The sequence below is a fragment of the Cervus elaphus genome, chromosome 12 (assembly GCF_910594005.1).
Source record: "Cervus elaphus chromosome 12, mCerEla1.1, whole genome shotgun sequence".
In the NCBI taxonomy this organism is placed as follows: Eukaryota; Metazoa; Chordata; class Mammalia; order Artiodactyla; family Cervidae; genus Cervus; species Cervus elaphus.
Genome location: NC_057826.1, coordinates 97719951 through 97747436, shown reverse-complemented (window position 1 = coordinate 97747436; position 27486 = coordinate 97719951). Strand labels below are relative to the sequence as shown.

Here is a 27486-nt window from a genome sequence, read left to right as displayed (position 1 = left end):
ATAGATCAAGATAATAATCTAGGAATGACATAGATCAAGATAATAATCTAGGAATTTGCTTCATTGGCACCTGATTTTTATAGTCAGTTTCAGATTAAGAAGCTGAAAAATACCTGGATACACATATCCTTGCTCCAGAATTTCCATTTCTTTAGCCTTCAGTTGATCTACAAAACGGTGATGTATGTATGAAGTATTTAATTTGTTTACTCTGAAGGTGTATGATTTTTTCCCCTGAGAGCCTGTATGCAGTAGTTGCCAGCAAGCACTACACTCTGCTACTGCTGCTGCTGCTGCTAAGCCGCTTCAGTCATGTCCGACTCTGTGACCCCATAGACGGCAGCCCACCAGGCTCCCCCGTCCCTGGGATTCTTCAGGCAAGAACACTGGAGTGGGTTGCCATTTCCTTCTCCAATGCATGAAAATGAAAAGTGAAAGTGAAGTTGCTCAGTCGTGTCTGACTCTTAGCGACCCCATGGACCGCAGCCTATCAGGCTCCTCCATCCATGGGAGTTTCCAGGCAAGAGTGCTGGAGTGGGGTGCCATTGCCTTCTCCACACTAAACTCTAGGTAATTGCAAATGTGGTTCTCACTTTTGGGATCTTGAGTGAGTTGCTTTACCTCCTTGGAGCTTTTCCTGCCTTGCATATGTTACCAGATGCTTGCTGGGAATCAAATGTTAAGGAAACATTTTTGAACATTATCAGATGCAATCAGATAGTAACTTGTGTATTTGGATGTGAGACATTTTATATGTACATGGGTAAAGGAGGGCTGATTTGGGCCAAAAGTCCTTAGAGAAAATTGGTACAAACTGAATGTTTTTAACTATATGTTTTTCAAACTTCTGCTTAACTGCTTATCACCAAGCACATTTGAACTGGCTAGGCTTGGTCAGTAGTGTGGAATCTGTCATGTTCCGGGGAATAAAAGCAGCTCTAGAGTCTGGACAAGGCCTTCTTCCCTTTGTACACCATCTCAGCAGCATCTGTGCTCCTCCCATCCCCAGATATGTGAACCCTTGTGGCCTGCAGGCACAGGCAGACCCATCTGCTCAGTAACACAGAGCTTGATTGACACAGACAGATTAGCAGAGGATGGACTTCCTAGCTCTTCTGAATATTTAATAATCGGTGCCTCCTTGACATCTGTGTTTAGGGGTGAAGTTATATTTGTCAGAAATAAAAACACAGTGATAAGTAAACATAGAAATTGAACATATGGAATCAACTGTAGTGATAAATTATAACAAAGTTTCTTTTAAAATTTAGTTTCTATAAAAGCTCCAACATAAGGAGGGCCTTATACAGGAAGGCATAGGCTAGGGGAGAGAGGTAGGATGCTAGTGGTTGTCTTCTGTGTGCCATAGCATGTGTGTGTCATCATAATAATAAATAATAACATCACCTATATATTATAAATGTATTATGACTTTGTTACCTGTTGTTCTATGTGACTTCCTCTCCCTGGCTTCTAAATTTGTGACTTTATTTACTTAGTTAAAAATGAAAATACACTGTATGTCTGTTGTACCTTATCAGAGACTGCTCACTTAAACAGTTGCACAGTACCATGTATATGTCCTGTGGTTGACTTAAATAGTCTACCTGCTATGTATGTATGTATGTTAGTCGCTCAGTCGTGTCCAACTCTTTACGACCCCATGAACTGTAGTCCACCAGGCTCCTCTGTCCGTGGGATTCTCCAGGCAAGAATACTGGAGTGGGTTGCCATTTCCTTCTCCAGGGAGTCTACCTGCTGCTGAGCATTTAAATTGTTTCTAGCTTTTTGCTGATTTTAGGGAGTACTTTTTGCAATAGTTAGTGGTAGGAGTGCAGTGAATTTGGGGGTGCATACATCTCTTGGAGATCCTGATTTCCTTTCCTTTGGATAAACACCTAGTAGTGGGATTGTTGGCTTATATGGTAGCTCTGGTTTTAACTTTCTGAGGAACTTCCATACTGTTTTCCCTAATGGTTCCATTAATTTATGTCTCCGCCAACAGTGTACAGAGTTCCTCTTTCTTTACATCGTCACAGCACTTTTGTCTTTTTGACAGTAGCCATTCTCATAGGTGTCCATTCTTATAGGTGTGAGGTAATGTCCTGATATGGTTTTGATTTGCATTTTCCTGATGATTAGCGACGTGGAATATCTTTTCTTGTATTGAATATCTTTGGCCATTTGAACGTCTTCTTTGGAAAAATATTTATTTAGTTTCCATATTTTAATTGGGTTATTTGTCTTTTGCTGTTAAGTTGTGTGACTTCCTCATATATTTTGTATTAACCCCTTATCCAGTATATGGTTTGCAAATATTTTTGATGAGTGTAATTTTTAATAGTTGTGTTATACTACAGTACCACTTTGGCAAATTTATAATGTGAAATTTAATTTTTATTTCTTATTTTAGCTGGACCTCCATATACTTTGTATTTTGGTATTAAATTCTATGCTGAAGATCCGTGTAAACTTAAAGAAGAAATAACCAGGTATAGTACTGACTTTGCTTTTGACCAGTACATGTATGGCTTATACAAAAGGCTTTATTTAAAACAAATTGGAGTCAAATGTTGGGATGGTGTCTGCATGTGTTTTGTAAGCGTTTCCTGTGAGGGTTAAATTTAAACTCGTGTTGCATGAGGCAGTTCAGCGTCTGATGGTAGATGTGCTTGAACAATGACATGGACCTGGGTGACTTGATAATAGATTCTGCATCTGCTGTGATGGGATATTTCTGTATCATTACTGTGAAGGATACAGTCAGCCTTTGTAGTTATGTAAAAGTAGCCATCAGTTCAGTTCAGTTCAGTCGCTCAGTCGTGTCCGACTCTTTGTGACCCCATGAATCGCAGCACGCCAGGCCTCCCTGTCCATCACCAGCTCCTGGAGTTGACTCAAACTCATGCCCATCGAGTCGGTGATGCCATCCAGCCATCTCATCCTCTGTCGTCCCCTTCTCTTCCTGCCCCCAATCCCTTCCCGCATCAGGGTCTTTTCCAATGAGTCAACTCTTTGCATGAGGTGGCCAAAGTACTGGAGTTTCAGCTTCAGCATCAGTCCTTCCAATGAACACCCAATGAATGTGTAAATGGAAGATATAAATATATTTTAAAATTTATTGAAGTATAGTTGAATAACAATGTTGTGTTATTTTCTGCTGTACAGAAAAGTTGATTCAGTTATTGTTGTTGTTGTTCACTCAGTCGTGTCCGACTCTTTTTGGCCTCATGGGCTGTAGCCCATCAGGCTCCTCTATCCATGGGATTTCCCAGGCAAGAATACTGGAGGTGGGTGCTATTTTCTCCTCCAGGGGATCTTCCCAACCCAGGGATTGAATCCACATCTCTTACGTCTCCTGCATTGGCAAGCTGGTTATTTACCAGCTATATATCACTAGCGTCACCTGGGAAGCCATGATTCAATGATACATATACGTTTATATTCTTTTTCACATTCTTTTCCACATAGTTTACTACAGGATATTGAATATAGTTCCCTGTGCTGTCCCTGTGTGCTAAACTATGAGTAGGGCCTTACTGTTTATCCATACTATAATATACATAATAGTTTGCGTCTGCTAATCCCAAACCCCCAATCCAACCCTCTCTGCCCTTCTTCGCCCTTGGCAACCACAGTCTGTTTTCTGTGTCTGGGAGTCTGTTTCTGGTTTGTTTTAAATTCGTTTATGTAGGGACGATATTTTGATGCTGAGCTTGCATATGTAAATATAAACTTGAAGAGCTACTTACTTCTCTTTAATTGTTGTAGCTTAAATATTAGCTGTTCAGAGATTTCATTCATCTCTATAGAAAATGAAAAGATAATTGCTTTTAGTATTAAGGGAGAGAGAAAACCCAGTATTTTATAATGCATTACTTTACCTTTGTCACTGACTATCTCATTTCAGTTAAGGCAAAGTTTCTGATTGGTATTGATGATATTGTTAAAACAGTCTATGCCAGCATTTGAAAGTGGCTTATGAGGAGCAGACAATAGCGTTCTGTTTGCACTTATTCCACTAATGACCTGCCTACGTGCATTCGTGTGTGCTCAGTCGTTTCATTTGAGTCTGACTCTTTGTGGTCTCATGGACTGTAGCCCGCCAGATTTCTCTGTCCATGGGATTTTCCAGGTAAGAATACTGCAGTGGGTTGCTGTGCCCTCCTCCAGGGGACCTTCCCAACGCAGGACTCAAACTTGCATCTCCTGCATTGCAGGCGAATTCTTTACCCACGGAGCCACCTGGGAAGCCTGACCTGCCTCCATGTGGTAGCAAAAACAGAAATGTTTTCCCTGATTTACCTTTAAATGGTCAGTTTTCCTAATGAACCCATCCGTGGCTTGAGTAGAACCCAATGTATTGTTCAAAGAGCTGGAAACCATGCCTTTGGTAAGGAAGACAGTCTGTGGTTTTGCTTCTGTTCCATCCTTTTCTCTTCTTCCTTAGAAGTCTTATTCCTCAGACGTCCTTTTGTCTTGATTTGTCTCACTCTCACAGAAAGGAGAGAAGAAGGTCAGCTATGGGACCTTGCTGTTCTGCTCTGAAGTACTGTAACTAGGCCTCTTTGTAGAACTGTGTTGACATCTGCTTTCCAGTCTTCCATCGCTACATTGTTAATGAGTGCTTGGAAAGGCAGGACTGCTCTAGGCTTTCTCTGAGCAAACCTCTATGGGAGAAGGGACACTGTGCTGGGGAGAGATTCAGGTGAGGGTCCTATTTACACTAGAGTTTCATGAATAGTCTTTGCAGTCAAGAGTGATTTCTAAGTTGAGGTTTATGGGGAACCTGAGTCCAAGTGATATAGAAGCACATTTGTATCTGTAAGTGATTAGGGACTTACAGGGCACAACATTTTATGAAAATACAAGGGGAGTTCTTCATTTTGATGTTATCAGTAACTTCTCTGTGCCTCCGTTTCCTCACATATAATATTGTCTCATGCTTTCTTGGTGGCTCAGAGGTAAAGAATCCGCCTGCCAATGCAGCAGACTCGTGTTCAATCCCTGGGTGGGGAAGAGCCCCTGGAAAAGGAAATGGCAACCCACTCCAGTATTCTTGCCTGGGAAATCCTATGAATAGAGGAGCCTGTTGGGCTAAGGTCCAAGGGGTCGCAAGACTCTGCCATGACTTAGCATCTAAACCACCACTTCTACCGCCTGTCTTGTAAGGTTTTTATAAGCATTAAATGGAACAATGTATGTGAAGCTCTTTTAAGTTGGTTGTGTTGGCTCACAGTTCAGTGGGTAATAAATGCTAGCACTACTCGTTTGTTCTCTCTTTTCTCTGCCAGTTCAGTTATTTACATCTTAAGTGAGGGTTAGAGTCCAAAAGAGTGCTTGATTTAGTGTTAAGGGAGAAAAAGAGTAGTGTTTTCTAATAATGCATTACTTCATATCTGTTCACCAAATCCTGGTGATGTGTAGAAATTTCCTTCCAGAATCTTCTAATGGCTCATTAGCAGAATACATGGATTTGTTTGTAATGTACAACCCCACAATATATTGAATGCAACCTTTTTTCTCTCAAGTTTTAGACCAGATCACATAAAGAACCAGATGATATAGTTAGCTTACAGTTAAGTGGCCATGATCTATGATAATTTGTTTTTATTGTGCAAAAACATACAGTCAAATTTAGGTAAGTTAAGTATGCATTTAATGTGCTACTATTATATACTCACTCTTGTTTAGTTACTAAGTCATGTCTGACTATTTGCGACCCTATGGACTGTGGCCCACAGGCTCCTCTGTCCATGGGGTTCTCCAGGCAAGAATACTGGAATAGGTTGCCATTTCCTTCTCCAATATACTCCCTCTTAGTATATCCTAAAGATAAAATCACTGATTTGCATGAATATGCTAACTTAAATGGTTAGGCGTAATAGACCTTAAAAAGGGAGTCAATTACACGAGATAATTTTGGCAAAAGCAAAAAGGAAACCAAAAGACAAAATCCCCCAACATAAGCTACTAAAGGTAAAGCATACTTGGGTCTGCATTTTCACCTTGAATTTTTATCTTGCTTCACTTCTTTGGAAAATTGTTTCAACCTACTCTGTATTGGCTGTTAGGTTTTTTAATTTTTGTTTCTTCACTTTCTCTCTTCTGTTTCTTTTTTTTTAAATTAAATTTAATTTTAAAAACTGGAAGTGTAGTTGATTTAGTGTTTCAGGTGTATGGTGAAGTGGTTCATTTATACATACATACATATGTGTGTGTATATATATGTGAGTGTATATATATATATGGGCTTCAGATGGTAAAGCGTCTGTCTGCAATGCGGGAGACCCAGGTTTGATCCTTGGGTTGGGAAGGTCCCCTGGAGAAGGAAATGGCAACCCACTCCAGTACTCTTGCCTAGAAAACTCCATGTACTGAGGAGCCTGGTAGGCTACAGTCCATGGGGTCGCAAAGAGTGGGACACGACTGAGCGACTTCACTTCACTTCATGTATATATATATATATCTTTTTCAGACTCTTTTCTGTTAGAGATTATTGCAAGGTACTGAACATAGTTCCCTCTGCTATACAGTAGGTCTTTGTTGTTTATCTATCTTGTATATATAGTTTGCAATTTGCATATGAAAAATAGCTATAGTAAACACACTTTTACTTATTCTTTCTATATATAGTTCTTTCGAAAAATCACACAATTTCATACATATTGTTACAGACCTCTTTCACCATCTAACCCATTTGTTATACTCCTGCCCTTGTGGATGGCCATCCAGCTTGTTTCATTTTAAAATTATAGGTAGTGCTGCATTAAGTACATAATTGATTATGTTAGACAAAGTATTCCAGAAGGATATTATATTTAGAGGGAAATTTTTTTTTAGGTGAATGAGATACATTAAAAAATAAGGTTCCAGACTATGAAAAATATAGTTAATAGAATTGCTTCAACTTGGAGTACCTACTGTTTGCTCTAAGATGTTTTCTGGTATTAAATGAAGTTGGGGGATTCTGAGGTCATATATCCTACCCTCCATTTTTATAAAAAGTTCCTGAAATGTCAGCCAGCTTCTTCTTAAACATTTTTAAGAGAGGAAACCTTACTGCTTCACAAAGCAGTAGGAAGTTCAATAAGAAAGAAAAGATCTCTGGAACTTCTGTCATCAGCACTAGGTATTCTTGCTGGGTTTATGCAAAATAGATCTAAACTCTTTTTGTCTTTTTCTGTTCTTTAAATACTTTGTGTCCTCAGGGCATCTGTTAAACTTATTTTCAATTCTGATTCAAAATATTATAACAAACTTCCATGTATTATGTATCCTTCATAACTCTGTTTTCTGCAGATTTTATTAGCATAATGCACATATTTGTTAAGAAGGCAGGCTTTGGAGTCAGGTTGGGTTTTGCAGCCTTACTCTGCTATTCGCTGGTTGTGTTATCTTGAGAAGATTACATAACCTTTTAAAGTCTCAGTTTTCTCATCTGTAAAATGGCATTATTGTATTTTTTCTAAAAGATAATAGGAAGAATATATTAGATATTACAAGGAAACTTGGGGGTGTGTGTGTTCATTCACTCAATTGTGTCTGACTCTTTGTGACCTCATGGACAGAGGCCGCCAGGCTCCTCTGTCCATGGGATTTTTCAGGCAAGAATACCGGAGGGAATTGCCATTTCCTATTCCAGGGGCAAAATATCAATAACCTCAGATATGCGGATGACACCACCCTTATGGCAGAAAGTGAAGAGGAACTAAAGAGCCTCTTAATCAAAGTGAAAGAGGAGAATGAAAGGCTGGCTTAAAACTCAACATTCAAAAAACTAAGATCATGGCGTCCGGTCCCATCACTTCATGGCAAATAGATGGGGAAACAATGGAAAGAGTGAGAGGCTTTATTTTCTTGTGTTCTAAAATCACTGCAGATGGTGACTGCAGCTATGAAATTAAAAGATGCTTGCTCCTTAGAAGAAGAGCTATGACCAACCTAGTCAGCATATTAAAAAGCAGAGACATTACTTTGCCAACAAAGATCCATCTAGTCAAAGCTTATGGTTTTACCAGTAGTCATGTATGGATGTGAGGGTTGGCCCATAAAGAAAGTTGAGCATCAAAGAATTGATGCTTTTGAACTGTGGTGTTGGAGAAGACTCTTCGAGAGTCCCTTGGACTGCAAGGAGATCCAACCAGTCCATCCTAAAGGAAATCAGTCCTGAATATTTATTGGAAGGACTGATGCTGAAGCTGAAACTCCAATACTTTGGCCACCTGATGTGAAGAACTCCTTAGAAAAGACCCTGATGCTGGGAAAGATTGAAGGCAGGAGGAGAAGGGGATGACAGAGGATGGTTGAATGGCATCACTGACTCAATAGGCATGAGTTTGAGTAATCTCCGGGAGTTGGTGATGGGTAGGGAGGCCTGGTGTGCTGCAGTCCATCAGATTGCAAAGAGTTGGACACAACTGAGTGACTGAACTGAGCCGAACTGATTCCAGGGGATCTTCCTGACCTAGTGATTGAAACTGCGTCTCTTGAGTCTCCTCCATCAGTAGGTAGATTCTTTTACCACTGCGCCACCTGTGTAAAAATGGAAGTGTTTAGTAGATGGTAAGGGTAGATAAAATGAATTATCTTATGTTTGTAAATTACTGATTAAAAAATTAGGGAGGAGGACTTCCCTGGTGGCACAGTGAATAAGAATCTGCCTGCCAGTGCAGGGAACAAAGGTTCCATTCCTGGTCTGGGAAGATTCCGTTAGCTGCAGGGCAGCTATGCCCATGTGCCACTGCTCCACTGCTGCGGAGCCCGCATGCCACTAGGGCTCTCGAGCCACCACCACTGAGCTCACCTGCCTAGGGTCTGTGCTCAGCAGCAGGAGAAGCCATTGCAATAGAAACCCTCACACTGGAACCAAGAGCAGTCCCTACTTGCTGGAACTAGAGAAAGCCCACACACAGCAATGAAGACCCAGTGCGCCGCCCCCCCCCCCCCCCCCCCCCCGCCACACACACACAAATTAGGGAGGAAAAGACCATCTTGGAGCCCTGAAGATAGGTCTTCCAGGTTAAGTCAATCCATTGATCAGAACATCCTACTACTGTCCTCTAGCTTGCATTTCTTGAATTTGTACATAAACACAGGATCCACTCACTGATTCACCCTCCACTGAGTAATATGTGGAGCATTGTTGTCCAGTGCCTTGAGGACCAATTAAATTTAGTAGTGACCAAGAGAGAGCTGTGATTTCAGTCCTCTGGAGAGAAAAGACAGAGAGTGAGTGAGTAAACGAGTCTGCCTGTTGTGTTGCTGGCAAACCTCGTGGCTTCCCCCTGTGGCTCAGTGGTGAAGAATCCACCTTCAGTGCAGGAGACTCAGGAGATGTGGGCTTGTTGCCTGGTTGGGAAGATCCCCTGGAGAAGGAAATCTCAGCCCCCTCTGGTATTCTTAACTGGAAAAAATCCCATTGACAGACTAGCCTGGTGGGTTACAGTCCATAGGGTCACAAAGAGTCAGGACACGACTGAGACACTGATCATGTTGCCATTGAAATTTTAACTCTTCCTAAAAAAGAGAATCAAGTTAGTTCCAAATAACTTGTTCATGATGAATACTTGTTCATGATGAACAGCTTCTAAAAATAAGTGTTTGTTCTTTAACATTTTATTGTGCTTTGTTAGAGATTGACATTAAGCTTGTCAGTGTATTATTATTATTATATCTGGTAATCAATATTCATCTCTTTGTGAAGGTTAGTGTGTTTTAGCTTCTTTATGGGCTGAGTGACCTTCAGTTTAACATTCACTTCCGGGGTCCCTGTCTCCTTCTAAGTGAAGATAATAATTCTCAACAGATTAGATTGGAGGCATGGATCACATTCCAGTATGGATGCAGAAGAAATTTGTGACCTTTAAAAGACTATCCAAATATAAGGTGATATTACAACTCTTTGCTCGTGTATTTTTATCATCAGTTTTAAGCTGCAAAAATGTTATTCCCAGTCTTTGCCATATTCCCTTGATAGTCAGTGGGCGAGTCTCCTGTTTTTCTTTCTCTTAAGCCGAGCGTGCTGTGTCCCCCTCCCCCTCACGTTTACTATTATGCTGCTATTTAAACATTCCCCTCTGTCCAGCGCATTGTTTTGTCCGGAATGATTAGGCCTCTGCTGGGTTCAGAGAACAGTCCTCCTGTGAAGGCAGGCAGACCACTTGTCTCAGGTTTCTTGGTGTCACGTTCAGCTGGCACCAGAAATCAAGCTTCTGCTTGTCCCCACATCTTTCAGTTTACTCAGCAGGGTCTGAAGTCATGGGAAAGTATGCTTCACGCTGCACTGGTATTCTTCAAGCATTCTTGGTTGTCTTTGGTCCCAGAAATCTCAGAACCTCCTGTTTGGACTCCTGAAAGAACGGTTTCTCTCTGCCTCTTCTTTAAGCAAGTCTCCTTTGTGTGGTCTCATCCCTGACGCTTGCTGAATCATCTATGGTCCTTAGCAGCTTGTACATCTGGGGTGTCAAGTCAGCTCTTTTCTATGAACATCACATAAACAGAAAACGGTGATGCCAATATTTCAGGTCCTTCTCTTGTGTTGTGCTGGTTGTAGTCTTGTGATGAGGGAGGTTGGGGTGAAAGATGGAGGACCCCCCACTCCTGGGGCTCTTAGTCTCTCTGGGGTGACAGTGCATATACACAAGTGAAGTGAAGTGAAGTCACTCAGTCGGGTCCGACTCTCTGCGACCCCATGGACTGTAGCCTACCAGTCTCCTCAGCCCATGGAATTTTCCAGGCAAGAGTACTGGAGTGGGTTGCCATTTCTTCTCCATATGCACTAGTACAGTGATTTATATTAAAAGATAACAAGTAAATGCTTTATGCGGACTCTGCTTTGTACCAGAATATGTTCTGGATCAGCATTTTTTTCCAGTAAGGGTATAATATAACTCGGGTCATCATATAATTTGCTGTTCAAACCCTAACACTTGGAGCATGATGAGAAAAGTTCTTAATAATGGAGAATGTATAACAGGCTTAAGCTAAAACTGTCCTAGGCAAAAATTGGGATTTATCTGGTTAAAACCAGAGGTAAACAAGGACTCAAGCATCCAATCATAACCTTCATCAGAATGATGCAGGAGGGAAGACCTAGCAACTCTAAATCTATAATTTAAATAAAGAAAGTGAAGTGAAAGAGAAAGTCAGTGTCTGACTCTTTGTGACCCCATGGACTATACAGTCAACGGAATTCCCCAGGCCAGAATACTGGAGTGGGTTGCCTTTTGCTTCTCCAGGGGATCTTCCCAACCCCAGGGATCGAACCCAGGTTTCCCGCATTGCAGGTGATACTTTATTTATTTATTTTTTCCATTTATTTTTATTAGTTGGAGGCTAATTACTTTACAATATTGTAGTGGTTTTTGCCATACATTGACATGAATCAGCCATGGATTTACATGTGTTCCCCATCCCGATCCCCGCTCCCGCCTCCCTCTCCATCCCATCCCTCTGGGTCTTCCCAGTGCACCAGCCCTGAGCACTTGTCTCATGCATCCAACCTGGGCTGGTGATCTGTTTCACCCTAGATAGTATACTTGTTTCAATGCTGTTCTCTCAGAACATCGCACCCTCGCCTTCTCCCACAGAGTCTTGCAGGCAGATACTTTAAATAAAATGAAATACTATATTGTACACTGAGTCTCATAAATGGACAAAATTAGTTATGTATAATTAAAAGTAAGCCTTGAGATAAGAAAGTGTTTAGATATAAAAATACAGTTTTGCTGTATCATAGGTTTGTCTTATATGAAACTAATATGATGCTTCCTATGATAGAGATTAATGAAATTATTAGTTAAAAATAGTTTACTTGTCTTCTTTGATTTTAGTGAATTTTTAAAAAATGAAATGGCTTGAAGATCTCCAGTATCTTCAAAAGGCAAGCTATCTAGGGAAGTTTGAATAGATATCCTTTTTTTTCTTTTTTTTTCATGAATTTCTCAGAGACAACAAAGGATGTTAATTTGTCCCCATTTTCATCCATCTGTCTTTCTGTTCATTCTTACACCCATCAAGTCACCAGGTATTTACTGAGTACTTGTGTGCTGAGCCTGAGATACTGGAAATATAGTCATCAGTGGGATGTGGTATCTTCCCCTTTGTACCTGCTTGTTTTTCTCTCTGTTTCAGCTCTTTGTTTTCTCATCTCGTTGGTTCTCTTTCCATTTCTCTCTGAAGCAAAGTTTATATAGGCCCCTCAATTTATTTGGCAAAAGATTTTTACTGTTCAATCAAATGTTGTAAAAGTCTTAGTACAGCAAGACAAATATGCATCTGTGACCCATTTACTAAAAAAAAATACACCTCGGGAAAAGAGATTCCAAGTTAGCAATTGAGGAAGGGAGTAAATCTAACACCAGTTTCCAGTAATCTGTAGTAATTCTGGTTAAATGTCTCTATATTTTTGCATTTCAGTTCTGCTAATGTTACTTTACTCTGCTTTTCTCCTCTTCAAGAGGAACCCAGATGATTATAACAAATTTGATTTGATGTCTAAGATGAGCATTCAGGGAATGGAAAGTGTTTAAGTAGGGCTGGAAAAATGATTGCAAGTTAGGGAGTGGGGGTAGCCACTGGTAATGGCAAGAGATGTGGCTCAAGAAGTAAGCAAAAGTCTTACAAGCTATCTTAGGGATCTTTAACTTTATCCTGAAGGCATAGGGAAGTCTGTTAAGGTTTGTTTGTTTTGTTTTATTAGTTTTTTTTAAATCAAGGGAGTAACGTTATCCTATTTACTTCTTGGAAAGGTTGTTTATAAGAGAGATAAGTATGATTTGTGACAGGGTTGTGAAAGTTTTAGAAATCTCCTGGTTAGTTACCCAGACTAGGAGATGGTGAACAGTGTATAGTCTCCAAACAACAGATTTTGTGATTGAATGTGGGTGCCACGCGTTACACATTGCTCTGGGTTCCCGTTACTTGCGTGTCTTGAGGACTGTGGTGACATTAATTGAGCAGTGGGGCAACTGCAGGGTGTTAAGCAGGTTTTCACTTAAGGTTTTGGGTACAGATTTGAACAAATCTTTTACAGTTATGCAGTGGAAGTGAGAAATAGATTCAAGGGATTCGATCTGATGAACAGAGTGCCTGAAGAACTATGGACGGAGGGTCGTGATATTGTACAGGAGACAGGGATCAAGACCATCCCCAAGCAAAAAAAAATGCAAAAAGGCAAAATGGTTGTCTGAGGAGGCCTTACAGAGAGCTGTGAAAAGAGAAATGAAAGGCAAAGGACAAAAGGAAAGATATGCCCATTTGAATGCAGAGTTTCAAAGAATAGCAAGGAAAGATAAGAAAGCCTTCCTCAGTGATCAGTGCAAAGAAATAGAGGAAAACAATAAAATGGGAAAGACTAGAGATCTCTTCAAGAAAATCAGAGATACCAAGGGAACATTTCATGCAAAGATGGCCTCACTAAAGGACAGAAATGGTATAAACCTAACAGAAGCAGAAGATAGAAGAGGTGGCAAGAACACAGAAGAACTATGCAAAAAAGATCTTCATGACCCAGATAATCATGATGGTGTGATCACTCACCCAGAGCCAGACATCCTGGAATGTAAAGTCAAGTGGGCCTTAGGAAGCGTCACTACAAACAAAGCTAGTGAATGTGATGGAATTCCAGTTGAGCTATTTCAAATTCTCAAAGATGATGCTGTGAAAGTGCTGCACTCAATATGCCAGCAAATTTGGAAAATTCAGCAGTGGCCACAGGTCTGGGAAAAGTCAGTTTTCATTCCAATTCCAAAGAAAGGCAATGCCAAAGAATGCTCAAACTACTGCACAATTGCACGCATCTCAGATGCTAGTAAAATAATGCTCAAAATTCCCCAAGCCAGGCTTCAACAATACATGAACCATGAACTTCAGATGTTCAAGCTGGATTTAGAAAAGGCAGAGAAACCAAAGGTCAAATTGCCAACATCCACTGGATCATCGAAAAAGCAAGGGAGTTCCAGAAAAATATCTACTTCTGCTTTATTGACTGTGCAAAGCCTTTGGCTGTGTGGATCACAACAAACTGTGGAAAATTCTTAAAGAGATGGGAATACCAGACCACCTGACCTGCCTTCTGAAAAATCTGTATGCAGGTCAGGAACAACAGTTAAAACTGGACCTGGAACAACAGACTGGTTCCAAATAGGAAAAGGAGTACGTCAAGGCTGTATCTTGTCAACCCTGCTTATTTAACTTGTATGCAGAGTACATCATGAGAAATGCTGGGCTGGAAGAAACACAAGCTGGAATCAAGATTGCTGGGAGAAATATCAATAACCTCAGATATGCAGATGACACCACCCTTACACAAGCTGGGAGCTGACTGTGGCTCAGATCATGAACTCTTTATTGCCAAATTCAGACTTAAATTGAAGAAAGTAGGGAAAACCACTACACCATTCAGGTATGACCTAAATCCAATCCCTTACAATTATACAGTGTAAGTGACAAATAGATTCAAAGCTGTATACTGTCACCCTGCTTATTTAAGTTATATGCAGAGTACATCATGAGAAATGCTGGACTGAATGAAATATCAGTAACCTCAGATATGCAGATGACACCATCCATGTGGCAGAAAGCGAAGAACTAAAGAGCCTCTTGGTGAAAGTGAAAGAGAAGAGTGAAAAAGTTGGCTTAAAACTCAACATTCAGAAAACTAAGATCATGGCATCTGGTCCCATCACTTCATGGCAAATAGATGTGGAAACAGTGGCAGACTTTATTTTCTTGGGCTCCAGAATCACTGCAGATGGTGAATGCAGCCATGAAATTAAAAGACTGTTGCTCCTTGGAAGAAAAGTTATGACCAACCTAGACAGCATATTAAAAAGCAGAGATATTACTTTGCCAACAAGGATCCGTCTAGACAAAGAAAGCTATGGTGTTTCTAGTAGTAAGGTATGGATGTGACAGTTGGACTATAAAGAAAGCTGAGTGCTGAAGAATTGATGCTTTTGAACTGTGGTGTTGGAGAAGACTCTTCAAGAGTCCCTTGGACTGCAAGGAGATCCAACTAGTCCATCTTAAAGGAAATCATTCCTGAATATTCATTGGAAGGACTGATGCTGAAGCTAAAACTCCCAATACTTTGGCCACCTGATGCGAAGAGCTGACTCATTGGAAAAGACCGTGATGCTGGGAAAGATTGAAGGCAGGAGGAGAAGGGGATGACAGAGGATGAGATGGTTGGATGGCATCACCGACCCAATGGACATGAGTTTGAGTAAACTCCGGGAGTTGGTGATGGACAGGGAGGCGTGGCATGCTGCAGTCCATGGGGTCACAGAGAGTCGGACACGACTGAGCAACTGAACTGAACTTCTAGAAATTATCAGAGTAACATTTAAAATTCTCTTACTAAAAACTTTGTTGTGAGCATTTGGTAAAGAAATACTTACCACAACTGACTTTTATAGTTAATTTCCTGTGCTTTCTCCCTGTCTTTCCCAATGACAGCAAGAATCACCTTGCAAAGAAAGAGAGATCACAAAAAACAGCCTAAAGTGAGAGAGAGAGAGAGAGTGCTGGTGACCGAGGATGGCATTGACTGTTCATTGTATTGGTTCATAAACCTTTCGCCTCCGTCACCCACTGGCAGAAAGCCTGAATGGAAGGAGAAGGGCAAAACCTTAACTTACGGTTGCATAACATCCTGATTTGGAGAGTTCTGGAGTCATAATTGCTACTGGGTTCCAGTTCTAGTTCTGCTACATAACTAATTGTGAGATCTTGGACAGATTTTTTTTCATCTCTTTGTTAACTTGTTCATCTGCAAAATGGAGATAATAATGGTACTAACCTCATTTTAAAGTCTTCAGTTATTATATGTGGCACTGTTGTTATAAATGGTTTTCTTTCAGCAGGTGGAATGAGCAAAGCCTCAGGTAATGGGCAGCATCTTAATAAACGCGAGGACTAATGGAATTATAATGATGTTTCTGTCCTGTATCCATGATTTTAGACTCATTAGGGAACACATAGCGTATTGAGTGGGTCCTTGTAATACGTTCATTCTAAGGAGAACATGTCATAGTGGTAGCAGCCGTGGCAGTGAGGAGAATGGTAAGAATAGCTTGTATGTAGCATCCATATCCACCTGATGAGGTATAGATACTTCTTGGTCTCACTTTTACCATTGAGGAGCCTGGTTGTTACATGAAATAGCCACTCAAGACAAACAGCTAGTGAGTCCTGGAGCTGGGGTGCAATCCAGCTGGTTGAACTTGAGACCCTTCTCTCCTTAGTCACTACCCTGATTGCCCCTGCAGTGTGTTTGAATAGTCCCTGTTCCCTCAGCAGCCCCCTCACAAAAGAGCAAAAATCGGCTACATTTTCATTAAAGGCGACAGGTTTCAGGGTCTGAACCTTCAGATCACAGTAGTGGAAGAGATCATTAATCTCTCTTTTCTGTTTCTCTTTTAGGTATCAGTTTTTCTTGCAGGTAAAGCAAGATGTCCTTCAGGGCCGACTGCCCTGCCCCATTAACACTGCTGCTCAACTGGGAGCATATGCCATCCAGGGTAGGTTTCATTTAAGCAGACTTGCTTCAGAGGTCTTGAGAAGGATGTTTGAATTTTTCTTTTTAAGCAAGTTTATAAACTAAATGACATTTTGCTAAAATTCCAGCTTTAATCAGCATGCCTTCAGAAGAGGTAAAAATGAAACTGGTTGCATATCCCTGGTAGTAGGTCCATGGAGTTTTAGTCATAGGAGTGGCATTGATTCTTGAGTCAATGGAGAGTCTGAAAATCTGTTCTGTTCTACATTCTGCCCAAGTTGATCAATCCGTCATAGCTGCTGTGTCTCAGAGACCCCATTGATCCCGGGCAGCTGCTGTGAAGACCCCACAGGGGCAGGTGCCATCTCCAGTTCAGTGTGTTGCCTACAGTCTGCACTCATTGTCCGTTAGCTCTTGGCATCAATATGGCCGCCACATTGAGGGGGCAGCGCCAGGTTGCATTGTCATTTTGGAGGCTGAAGCTGAGGCTGTCTTCTGTTTATAATTACTGAGCCCCTTCAAGGAATCAAGCTAGGTATGGGGTGATGAGACACTATGTTCCTTGCCCGTGTAGGTCTTGCAGACCAGAAATAGTCTAGAGAAAATATTCCCAGAAAAATGCTGTGTAAATGAACTGGAGAACTGGGTTGGGCTTGGAAGCTGGATTAATGTAGGAAGAATTTTTATAAGTATAACATAGTGAATTCTCTGGTTTCATTTTGTTCTTTGTGTAAACTGTAGTGGGGTTATGTGCAACATCATATTCTATTTCCATGACCATTATTTGGGGCAAATATGTTTTGAACCACATGCTTTATCTCTTGGTGTCCTTGTCAGAGAAAGGATCTGGTTGTTTTTCACCTCAGGCATTTCCATTATATGTGCTTTAAATTCTGTTTATAACATTGTACTTCATATAAACTGGTAAGGCTAAGTTAAATGAAAATGATAGCTGTAGTCTCACAGAAAGCAAAAATGTTATGTTTTTTAGATAAGATTTTGTTGATATTCTCTATATATGCTCATCAGAGTTGTTTTAAACTAAAATTAGTTACCTTATATAAATTTATTAATAAAGCATTTGAAGAAAATGTTTAAGCATGCTAGAAATACTTTTATTCCTGTATTTTTAGGTATTCCATTTTCCTAAAATGGAAAAAAATTACATTTTCTTTCTTTTTTAGCTGAACTCGGAGATTATGATCCATACAAACATACTGCAGGCTATGTGTCAGAGTACCGATTTGTTCCTGATCAGAAGGAAGAACTTGAAGAGGCTATAGAAAGGATTCATAAAACTCTAATGTAAGAAGCACATTTTGTTAACAATAATCAGCATGTTGTACATTAGAGCCTCAGAACTTCATTTTATAACTGAAAGTTTGCATTCTCTGACCATTATGTCTTTGTTTCACATACACACACCCCTCCCCTCCCCCAGCCTCTGGTAACTGACATTCTAGTCTCTGTTTTTATGAGGTCTCCTTTTTTAATTCCACATATACAGTATTTATCTTCATCTGTCTTATGTCACTTAGCATTATGCCCTCACAGTGTATCCATATACTTGAAAATTGCTAAGAGATTAGATCTTAAACGTTAGCACAACAAAAAAGATAGCCATGCTATGGTGGTGATCATTATACAAGATGTGTTTAAACATATCAAATCAATGTTATACACCTTGAACTTACATAATGTTTTGTGTCAATTATATTTCAATAAAGCTGGGAAACAAAAAAGAATCCCACTTTACATTGCATCAACGATCATCTTATACTATTGACAGGCTTAAGAAAAGTTTCTTATTCTATGTTTGAACATTTTTCTTTTTAAAGATTTTTTTTTTTTTTTTTTTACTGCTTATAACACTAAAATGCTCACAGGAAACCCAGACAATTTAAAAAGGAAAAAAATAAGTGTAAAAGAGTAAATCCTAATACTTAAAGTCAGTATATTTTTAGTCAGTGGCCTTTCATAATTTCCCATAGAGAAAATTTATTTTGTATGAAAATTTATTTTATATAGAAAGTTTATTTTATATAGATTTATGTATGTATGAAATGAAATACATAAATGTATGTATGTATGAAACGAAAGACATAAATGTATGTATGTATTAAATGAAATATATAAATGTATTGATTATGTATGACATACATAAATGAAAGCATTCTGTACACACTATATTTTACAATTTTATATTTTTTTCAGTCACCAGTACCTTGTGAAATTAATTTTTTTAAACTATGAATAGATTTTATAACCACAAAAGCTTTCATGTATTCTGGATTTGCTGTCTTAAGTATGTAAATTCTTCACAGTTACAAGCAAACCCTTATTCAGTCTTTAGCAGTGAAGTGAATCTGGAGATCATGACACCAGTGTGGCTTTTAACACCACATGCAGTTCTGAGAAATATACACACTCCACTAGTAGGATTTTCAATTAATGACCTGCAGCATTGAAGTTATAATTTAATTATAGTTATTTTGTGAAATTTCCTATACTGATTAACTGTGCCTTTATTGCCTCTTATGTAACTTTCCCTCTTGAATTTGCTTGGTTTCAGAACTACCATACTTAAGAGAAAAAAATGTAGAATTAATCTGGTCAACAAAAAAATGTTTGCCTAAAGGATTTGTTTCAATCAGTAGCAGCAGAAGTTGCAATCAGAGAAACCAGGCTCTCCACCTTGTATTCTAGCCTTGTTCTAGAGTCCTGCCTTATAAGGTTTCACTGAAGGTGCTAAAAGAATGCGGGTTAGAAAATTATGAAGGGCAGTGTATTTGGCACATTCTGAGAATACTTATTGTTCTAAGGAGTTCTCAAGTACAATTAAATTATGTTTTGAAATTATCAAGGAGCTTTGGCAAAGCACCTTGTCTGTTTTATGTGATGGCATTGACAGCCTGGTGGTTACTCTTAAGAGGCTAAAGCTCAATCAGTATTTGGTAGCTTTTTTGTGTCTAATTTGTGGTAAACATTCTTCATAGATATCAAAAGTATTACTTTGCTGGGTTTTCCAGAGTACCATGGCTGAAACATGGGATTGCCTTGAAGTATTTTTTAATATTTAAAAACTGCTTTCGTTAATCACTAAAAATCTCTTTTCTCACTCACTCACTCTCACACACACACACACACACACAGAGTTCCACTTATCTGTGGAGATTGTTGGCAGATGCTTATCCTCATTAGGAATGAATGCTGTTTTCTGTATATTATCACCGATGAGGAGCTGGGGAAGGTTCTAAGAACAGTGACGAGCACTTTGTACTAGGAAAGGGACAGATATCTTTGCAGCTTCTGAAGAACTGCACGTGTGCGCAGGACGTGCCGCGGGGCCTGGCTGCTTGTTGCGGAGCCCCCTCCTCCTCCCACCACTGCTCGCCCCGCTTGCTTCCCGATGGAGAGCTGCTGGGGCGTGGAGACATTTTACTCTCTGCAAAGGGGTGTGCTTTTTACTTTGAGTGCTTGTATGCTCAATAATCTCTTTGGGACTTCTGAAACTGAGACATTTTAATTATGTGGAGCTATTGGAATTGGCTATAATGAGCAAAACTAGATTTGGTAAATGAAACTTACAAGTATCACCTCAAAATATAAAATTTTGCAAAAAAAAAAAAAATAAATAAAATTTTGCCACCAGGAAGGCAGGAGGCTTCTTGAAATATGAAGGCTTAAGTTTGCATTAGCACAAAGGATTATTTATTTTCCACTGAATATAGTGAAAATGGTTTATATTCCCTGTGAGCGCAGTAGCTGTAAGTAAAGTAAGGCTGTTTTGTTTTTATGCTGGGTGCAGGGGTCAGGCTCCTTCTGAAGCAGAGCTGAATTACTTGAGGACTGCCAAGTCCCTGGAGATGTATGGTGTTGACCTCCATCCTGTCTATGTGAGTAACATTTAATTAACACAGAATATTTTAAGCTGGTGACATTTTCTTAAAAAGTCACTGAAACTCCCAAAGGAAAGCAGCAGTCCTGTTGTTTAGTGAGCAGATGATACTTTTTCATCTGTGTTTTTGAACATAAAGAATCTTCTGCGTTGTTTAAATCCTAATGAGTTTTGCATAAAAGTCTGTGATTGTATTTCCGTGTGTAGAAAACAATTAACTGGCTTGAAAACACAATCTGGATAATAATTCCAGAGGGGTTAGCTAAATGTCAAAACAGTTTTAAATTAGTCTATAGTTGATTATATTAGACAGGAAACAGGAGTATTTTCCAAAAATAGAGTTTATGGCTGAAAAGCATTCATAAAATCACCTGCATGGCAAAGTAGACTTTAGGTAACAGTACATGTATAACTATTGGTGGTTTTATGTTGGATGTGCAGGTGTTATCAACATTAGGGTCTGCCTACTGTAGTTATTGCCATTGTATAAATAGGAACATTTTTGCAGATTGTCTTCTGTGGCTGATGAAAGCTTTCTGAATAGGATCGGTGGACACTTTCACTAAATCTGCACTGAGTTTTCTGGATCAGGTCTTCAACTTTGAGACACTTTTCTAGGGTTACCAATTGGTTCTTCTATGCCCATGAGATTGGAATGTCATTGTCTTTGATTTTGTGAGTTTAGTTAGCAGTAAACAAATTTGATTATTTGAGAAAATGAATCAGATGTTTCATTTACATGAAATGAATTGCTAAAGAGTGTATGTAGATTGAATGCTTGTTAATTGAATTATGGACTCAGGACTCAGTTTTTAAGAAATGCTGATGATAGTTACTGTAATGCAGGCACTAATTGATGTGTTCATTTTGTAATATGTCTTTTGCTCATAAGAGTCTCAGAGTTTCCCAAAACAAATCATTTCATATTATTTGTAAAAAACTAGAAGCATCCCTGTGTATACTGTTAATATGGCAATAAAAGTTACATATTTGGTAGAAGTAGTTGTTCCCTGATAAATTATAATCTAATCTTATTAAACCATTAAATGCTCCATCCTCCTGTCCTTTAAAACTACTTCTAAAACTTTGTGGAATAGTTCTCTTTTTCTCTTCTTGCCACATTAATCTTGTTAGGTTTTCAGTTTTTTAAAAAGTATATTTTATAGGGAATGTATAAAGAGAGTCTTCTGTAAAATACCTCTATATTTGTGTAATGTTTATCCTAATTCAAAAACCACATTTTCAGTGGGAGGTGGAAATTTATGGCAAATTAATCAGATTCATTAGTATCTTCCATACATTGCTTTAAAATTGAATTGAATAGAACTAAAAATAGGCTACAGCTGATTTTCTTTGAAAATATATTTATCTTATGTTCCTTGGGAATTTGGCTTTGCAGGCTGTTATTTGACTTTAGAATCGAAAAAAGATGAATACAAACTCAATTCCCTGACTGATATGCACTCTGTGACATTTTCAATTAGAATCACATTTTCTTACTTGGGATTTGTTATTGCCCAGAAATGAAAGGTTTCCAGTCTTTACGAGAAGAGATCATATGTAAAAATTTTTGAGCAGTCTTAAGTCACGAATGAAAATAGAAAGGCATATGCTGGAGACCTCAGAAAATCATGCAGGTGACTGACTGAGATTTCTGGGGAGGATGGTGGTGAACCAGGCCTCATGATTGTCCAGATCGGAGAGTAAGATCAAGATAAGTCCTTGAAAAGGGCCCTTGAGGGCAGCCAGTGGTTGTCAGTTCTTGGCTGCTCAGGAGAATCACCTGGAACATATATGTGTTTTTGTTACCTGAATTCCATCCTTACAGATTCCCATTTAACCTGTTATGATGGTACCCAGGCAAGAGCATTTTAAGGTCCATGGGGGATTCCAGTTAATATGCAGCTGGGGTTGAACACCACCATAGAAGCAACATGAGTGAATCAGTCAGTGGCCTGATTGGTAGGTGGTCCAGGTTCTTTTAATGAACTGAGGTGACCAGTTAGAATACACTAAGAACAGTTTTCTTAAAAACTTTGGGGAAAAATGAGCAGCAAGTTAGCTACTATGATAGCTTAACTAGCTTTCTAAGCTGATGTCTTTGAAAAACCAGATCCGGTATTTATGCAACGGATAATGTGCATATGGCTAATTACAGTTTGACAGAGAGTCTTTACATGAATAAATTTATGGTTACAAGCATATGTTTGTTTTTGCAGGGAGAAAACAAATCTGAGTATTTTTTAGGATTAACTCCAGTTGGTGTTGTTGTCTATAAGAATAAAAAGCAAGTGGGAAAGTATTTCTGGTAAGTTTAACTTGAGGGCAGAATTGGTATTAAAGTTGTGCACTGTATGTATTGGGCTTATGGAACTTGAATGTCATTGAAAGTGTTGGGGAAAAGCAAACAGACATTTCCAGTGGTTGATAATAAATGAGTGAAACTGGGTAAAAGTTTTCTTCTGGTTCATCTCAGTGTATATGTTCTCTGTAAATTTCAGGTATTTTGATCCTAGACTCTCTTGTCCATGGAGGCTGTATATAGTAGGATTTCCTATCCATTCCAGTGTGTGCTGGGGAACTGTGGGCCGGACCGCCCTGAGTTCTGACTCTAAATGAGGAAGGATCTGAGCGAGATTGGGGAGCCCGTAGCACTACACTGTGTCTGGAAAGGCCGCATTGCCAGGGCCTGGGGATGCCAAGCTCGCCTGCATTCAGTGGAGAAGCCCAGCAGAGTGAGAAGGAAGTGTGTTTAGGAAGGTGTCCAGAGCAAAGGATATCCAGGGAACTCTGTACAGCCTATGTAGCAGCCTAGGAAGGGGCCAGTAGGAGCAGTCTTTTTTTCCCACTGGATACTTCTCTGAATTTCTGATTAATTCTTAAAAGCAGCAATAGCACCACCATCTGCTCTGTTTTTCAGGCCTCGGATTACAAAGGTTCACTTCAAGGAGACCCAGTTTGAACTCAGAGTACTGGGAAAAGATGTAAGTTTGTGCTTAGTGCTGGGCTTCCCTGAGACGGGAAGCTTTGTCTGCTCATTGATAACTTAGAAGACCGAGTAAAGTAAAATTGCCATGTTTTCTTCAGCTCCGGCCACATGGAACCAGGTTAATTGACTCATGTAAACAACTCCTTTTCAAGGAAGGGAAGGGGAAGTGAGTATAAATGAATGAGTTGGTAATGGAGAAATGTCACTTCAGTTTTAACTAAGGGGAAAAAAAATAACCTTTCTAGGGCACAGGAGAGAATAGGAGGTGATTATCATTATTCGTTCTTTAGTATTGTCTGTGAAGGTGAGATTCATGTAATCAGAAGGGTGCAACCTTAATGCAGGACAAAACATGTCCTAATTTTGTCTCAAAGTCAATTGAACAATCTATAGGAAGTCACACTTCTGTTCTTTCCCTAGTTGAGCATGGTAGGTAAACCAGATGAGAAATTCTAGATGCTTTCAAGGGAGTGTAAGCCAAGCGTGCAAAAATGCTGACCGTCCTGCTGCAGCTTGGCAGAGACCTCCAGGACTGCTTGGGTAGTAGGTACAGGATTTGTTAGAGCCTCAGGGTGCTCTCGTGCCTTGACAAGTAGTTTTAAGGAAACCGGGCAAAAGAAGACAAGAATATGAAAGCTTCCTTTTAATCTCCCTGTGAAAATAATGCTTCCTTGAAGTGCTGTTACTATAATTCATGTTTATGGGATACGCAGGTGAAAATATGATGTAGGAGAATCCACCCTTCTGTCTCTTTAGTACTAACTTTATGCTGAACAGAATTTAAGTGAATGCTGTTGAATTGACTTTCTAATAAGATACTTGTAAAAAGAGGTAAACACAATCTGCTGATGCAGCCACGAACTAAGACACAGAAAGAAAAGTGGCTGCAACCGCAGTTGGAACATAATATCTGGCTTAGGGTCCTGCATGCAGCAGGTGCTCAGTAAATACTTGTCACCTGGTCAGTGAACTGATGGACTGGGATGGTGGGCTGCCAAAGCAGAAAACTTGGTACTGCTGCTTGTTCTGCTCGAAAAAAATGCAGTGATCGCTCCCAGAATCGTGTGACGTGCTATCAGAGTGTTTAGTGGGAATGTGATAGCAGGAATTCCCTGGCGGTCCAGTGGTTAGGACTCCACACTTCCAACTGCTGGGGCCTGTGTTCAGTCCCTGATCGGGGGAACTACAATTAAGACCTCACAAACTACATGGCTTTGAGAGGGGAAAAAAACAAAACATGATAATAAAATGGTAAGACTTTTTCATGGAAACATTGCTATTATTCAAAGTCATTTTCCCATTGAGACCTAACATTTTTGTGAATGAGGTCCTTCGGTGAACTCTTTGTACATTATTACTACACTGCCTTATAATGCCTTCTGCCGCCTTGAGATAAATGTTTGGTAAAGTTGCAGCTAACTTGAACTTTCAATTTCTTACATTTCTTCATTATTAGGCGAAAACAACAATAAAATTGGTGTCATTGTGTGATTTTTTATTTTTTAATGGCAGTCTCCGGGGGTGGCCTGGTCTCCTACACACACAGCTCCGGCCCTGTGCCCTGGCACTTCTGAGAAAGCTTGACCGCTCGTCACTGTGTGTCCTGAGGCCCCGTGTGCTCCTGGCTCTGTTAGTGGCTGGGGTCTTTAGTGAGGTGACAGAGCAGGTCCCGTGTAACTCATGCTTGAATCAAAGGGATTTAAATTTTTGTTTCACACATGAAAAGAGGCTTAACATCACTCATTATCAGAGAAATGCAAATTAAAACCTCAATGACGTACCATCTCACCCCGGTCAGAATGACTGCTATCCAAAAGTCTACAAGCAATAAATGCTGGAGAGGGTGTGGAGAAAAGGGAACCTTCTTACACTGTTGGTGGGGATGCAAACTAGTACAGCCACTATGGAGAACAGTGTGGAGATTCCTTAAAAAATTGGAAATAGAACTGCCATACGACCCAGCAATCCCACTGCTGGGCATACACACTAAGGAAACCAGAGTTGAAAGAGACACGTGTATCCCAATGTTCTTCGCATCACTGTTTACAATAGCCAGGACATGGAAGAACCTAGATGTCCATCAGCAGATGAATGGATAAGAAAGCTGTGGTACATATACACTATGGAATATTACTTAGCCATTAAAAAGAATTCATTTGAATCAGTTCTAATGAGGTGGATGAAACTGGAGCCTATTATACAGAGTGAAGTAAGCCAGAAAGAAAAACACCAATACAGTATACTAATGCATATATATGGAATTTAGAAAGATGGTAACGATGACCCTATATGCGAGACAGCAAAAGAGACACAGATGTAAAGAACAATCTTTTGGACTTGGGGGGAGGAGGTGAGGGTGGGATCATTTGAGAGAATAGCATTGAAACATGTATATTATCATATGTGAAACAGATCGCCAGTCCAGGCTCGATGCATGAGACGGGGTGCTCAGCGCTTGTGCCCTGGGATGACTCTGAGGGATGGGATGGGGAGGGAGTTGGGAGGGGGGTTCAGGATGGGGAACACATGTATACCCATGGCTGATTCATGTGAATGTATGGCAAAAACTACTACAATATTGTAAAGTAATCAGCCTCCAATTAAAATAAATTAAAAAAATAAATTTTTGTTTTATTAAATAATACACTAACCAAAGCCCACCATTTCCTGAGTATTCTGGCTTTGCAGAGTCTTGCTCCTTTCTCTACCACGGCATCTCTTTGTGAGGTGGTGATTTATATGTTAGAATAAAGTTGATTAATATGGAGGCCTAACTGTTAATCACAGATTAAATAAGCCCCCTGAAACCTATTACCTGGAACAATAATCACCATCAATTTGAAAAATGATTGAGGGCCTTATTCTGCTGGTTTTCTGGTCGACTGCTCCAGAGACTTAACTACGTGTGTTAAGTGCTGTTAGGGCCAAATTCAAAGATTGAGTTCCCAAAAGAATAGCAATGTCCTGTAGATAAAATATTTTCCTGGGATCTCACTGTGGCACTAATGCTGTCCAATTCCACTTTTAAATATTAACCGTGCCCAACATAACACATTGACATATTTTAATAAATATTAACAATATTTAATGTGTACTTATGATCTGTCTATATATTGCTTTGCAAATAGCAAATAGCTGTCTGTAACTAAGTACTGGTTTTATAAAAGTTTATCCCTCTGACAGGTTCGGAAGCTAATTAGTATAAATACTTTTATGCATTATTTAAGCTTCCTAATAGGTACTATGGTTTAAAGAAAAATCTTACATGATGATTGTAGAAATCTGGGAGTTACACTATGAAGAAGAAAATTTAAATTATCTAGTAACTTAGATTTCAAAGGTAGTGATTATGATTATTACTTTGGTACACTCTCCAGATTTTTGCCCCGTTAGAGTGAACATTTAATATATGTATATAGGCATGTATATATGTTTCATCTCCATGTGGTTTTGTACACAGTTTTTATACTTAATAGCATATCACAAATATTTCTCCTTTTATCATATATATTCATGTTGTGCCTGCATAATGTTTGGTTATGTGTTTTTTCTTAATGTTGCAGTTAACATTGTTTTCCTCTTCTTATATCTCATAACTTTTTTTTTGCTGATAGAGGTGAAAGCTATGGAATTTTATGTTTATTTCAAATATGGATGTTTTGTTGAATTCTTTTGTTTTAGTCAGGAGTTTTAATTTGATACATACACATTTTATAGCTATATAGTTATATCAGTCACAGGTAAAATTAGTTTATACTCTTGTTTCTGTTATTTAATAAAGTTTTGTATTTTATAGTATTGGTCACAGCATCTAGAAGAGTGTCAAGTGATCTAGCCATATAAAGAATTCTTGGTTGGTTTTTTATTTTAATGAAAACACCACTATTGTTTTACAACATGTATGTTAGCTCTTGGTTTTAAGAATGTGTTCATTACCTGAGTTTACATTTTTTAAAAGTTTGGATGAAATGGTTGATTTTCACTGAATGCCCTGAGAGCCAAGATTGCTGCTTGTTCACTCATTCAATAAGTAATGCTGATTTCAAAAATCCAGACGAGAGAAGATAGTGACTTGGACCAGAGTCATAATATTTC

General features: G+C 39.4%; 1 protein-coding gene across 4 annotated transcripts in view; it reads left to right on the top strand.

The window, feature by feature from the left end:
* The window catches only part of EPB41L4A (erythrocyte membrane protein band 4.1 like 4A), a 267439-nt gene that overhangs the window by 143401 nt on the left and 96552 nt on the right, over nucleotides 1-27486 (top strand). For all 4 annotated transcript variants that reach the window (XM_043920178.1, XM_043920176.1, XM_043920177.1 and 1 more), the window contains exons 4-9: nucleotides 2414-2492; nucleotides 16429-16526; nucleotides 17689-17809; nucleotides 20313-20400; nucleotides 22622-22710; nucleotides 23323-23386. In XM_043920178.1, the coding sequence (XP_043776113.1) occupies nucleotides 2414-2492; nucleotides 16429-16526; nucleotides 17689-17809; nucleotides 20313-20400; nucleotides 22622-22710; nucleotides 23323-23386 (539 nt within the window). The remainder of the gene's footprint in view (nucleotides 1-2413; nucleotides 2493-16428; nucleotides 16527-17688; nucleotides 17810-20312; nucleotides 20401-22621; nucleotides 22711-23322; nucleotides 23387-27486) is intronic.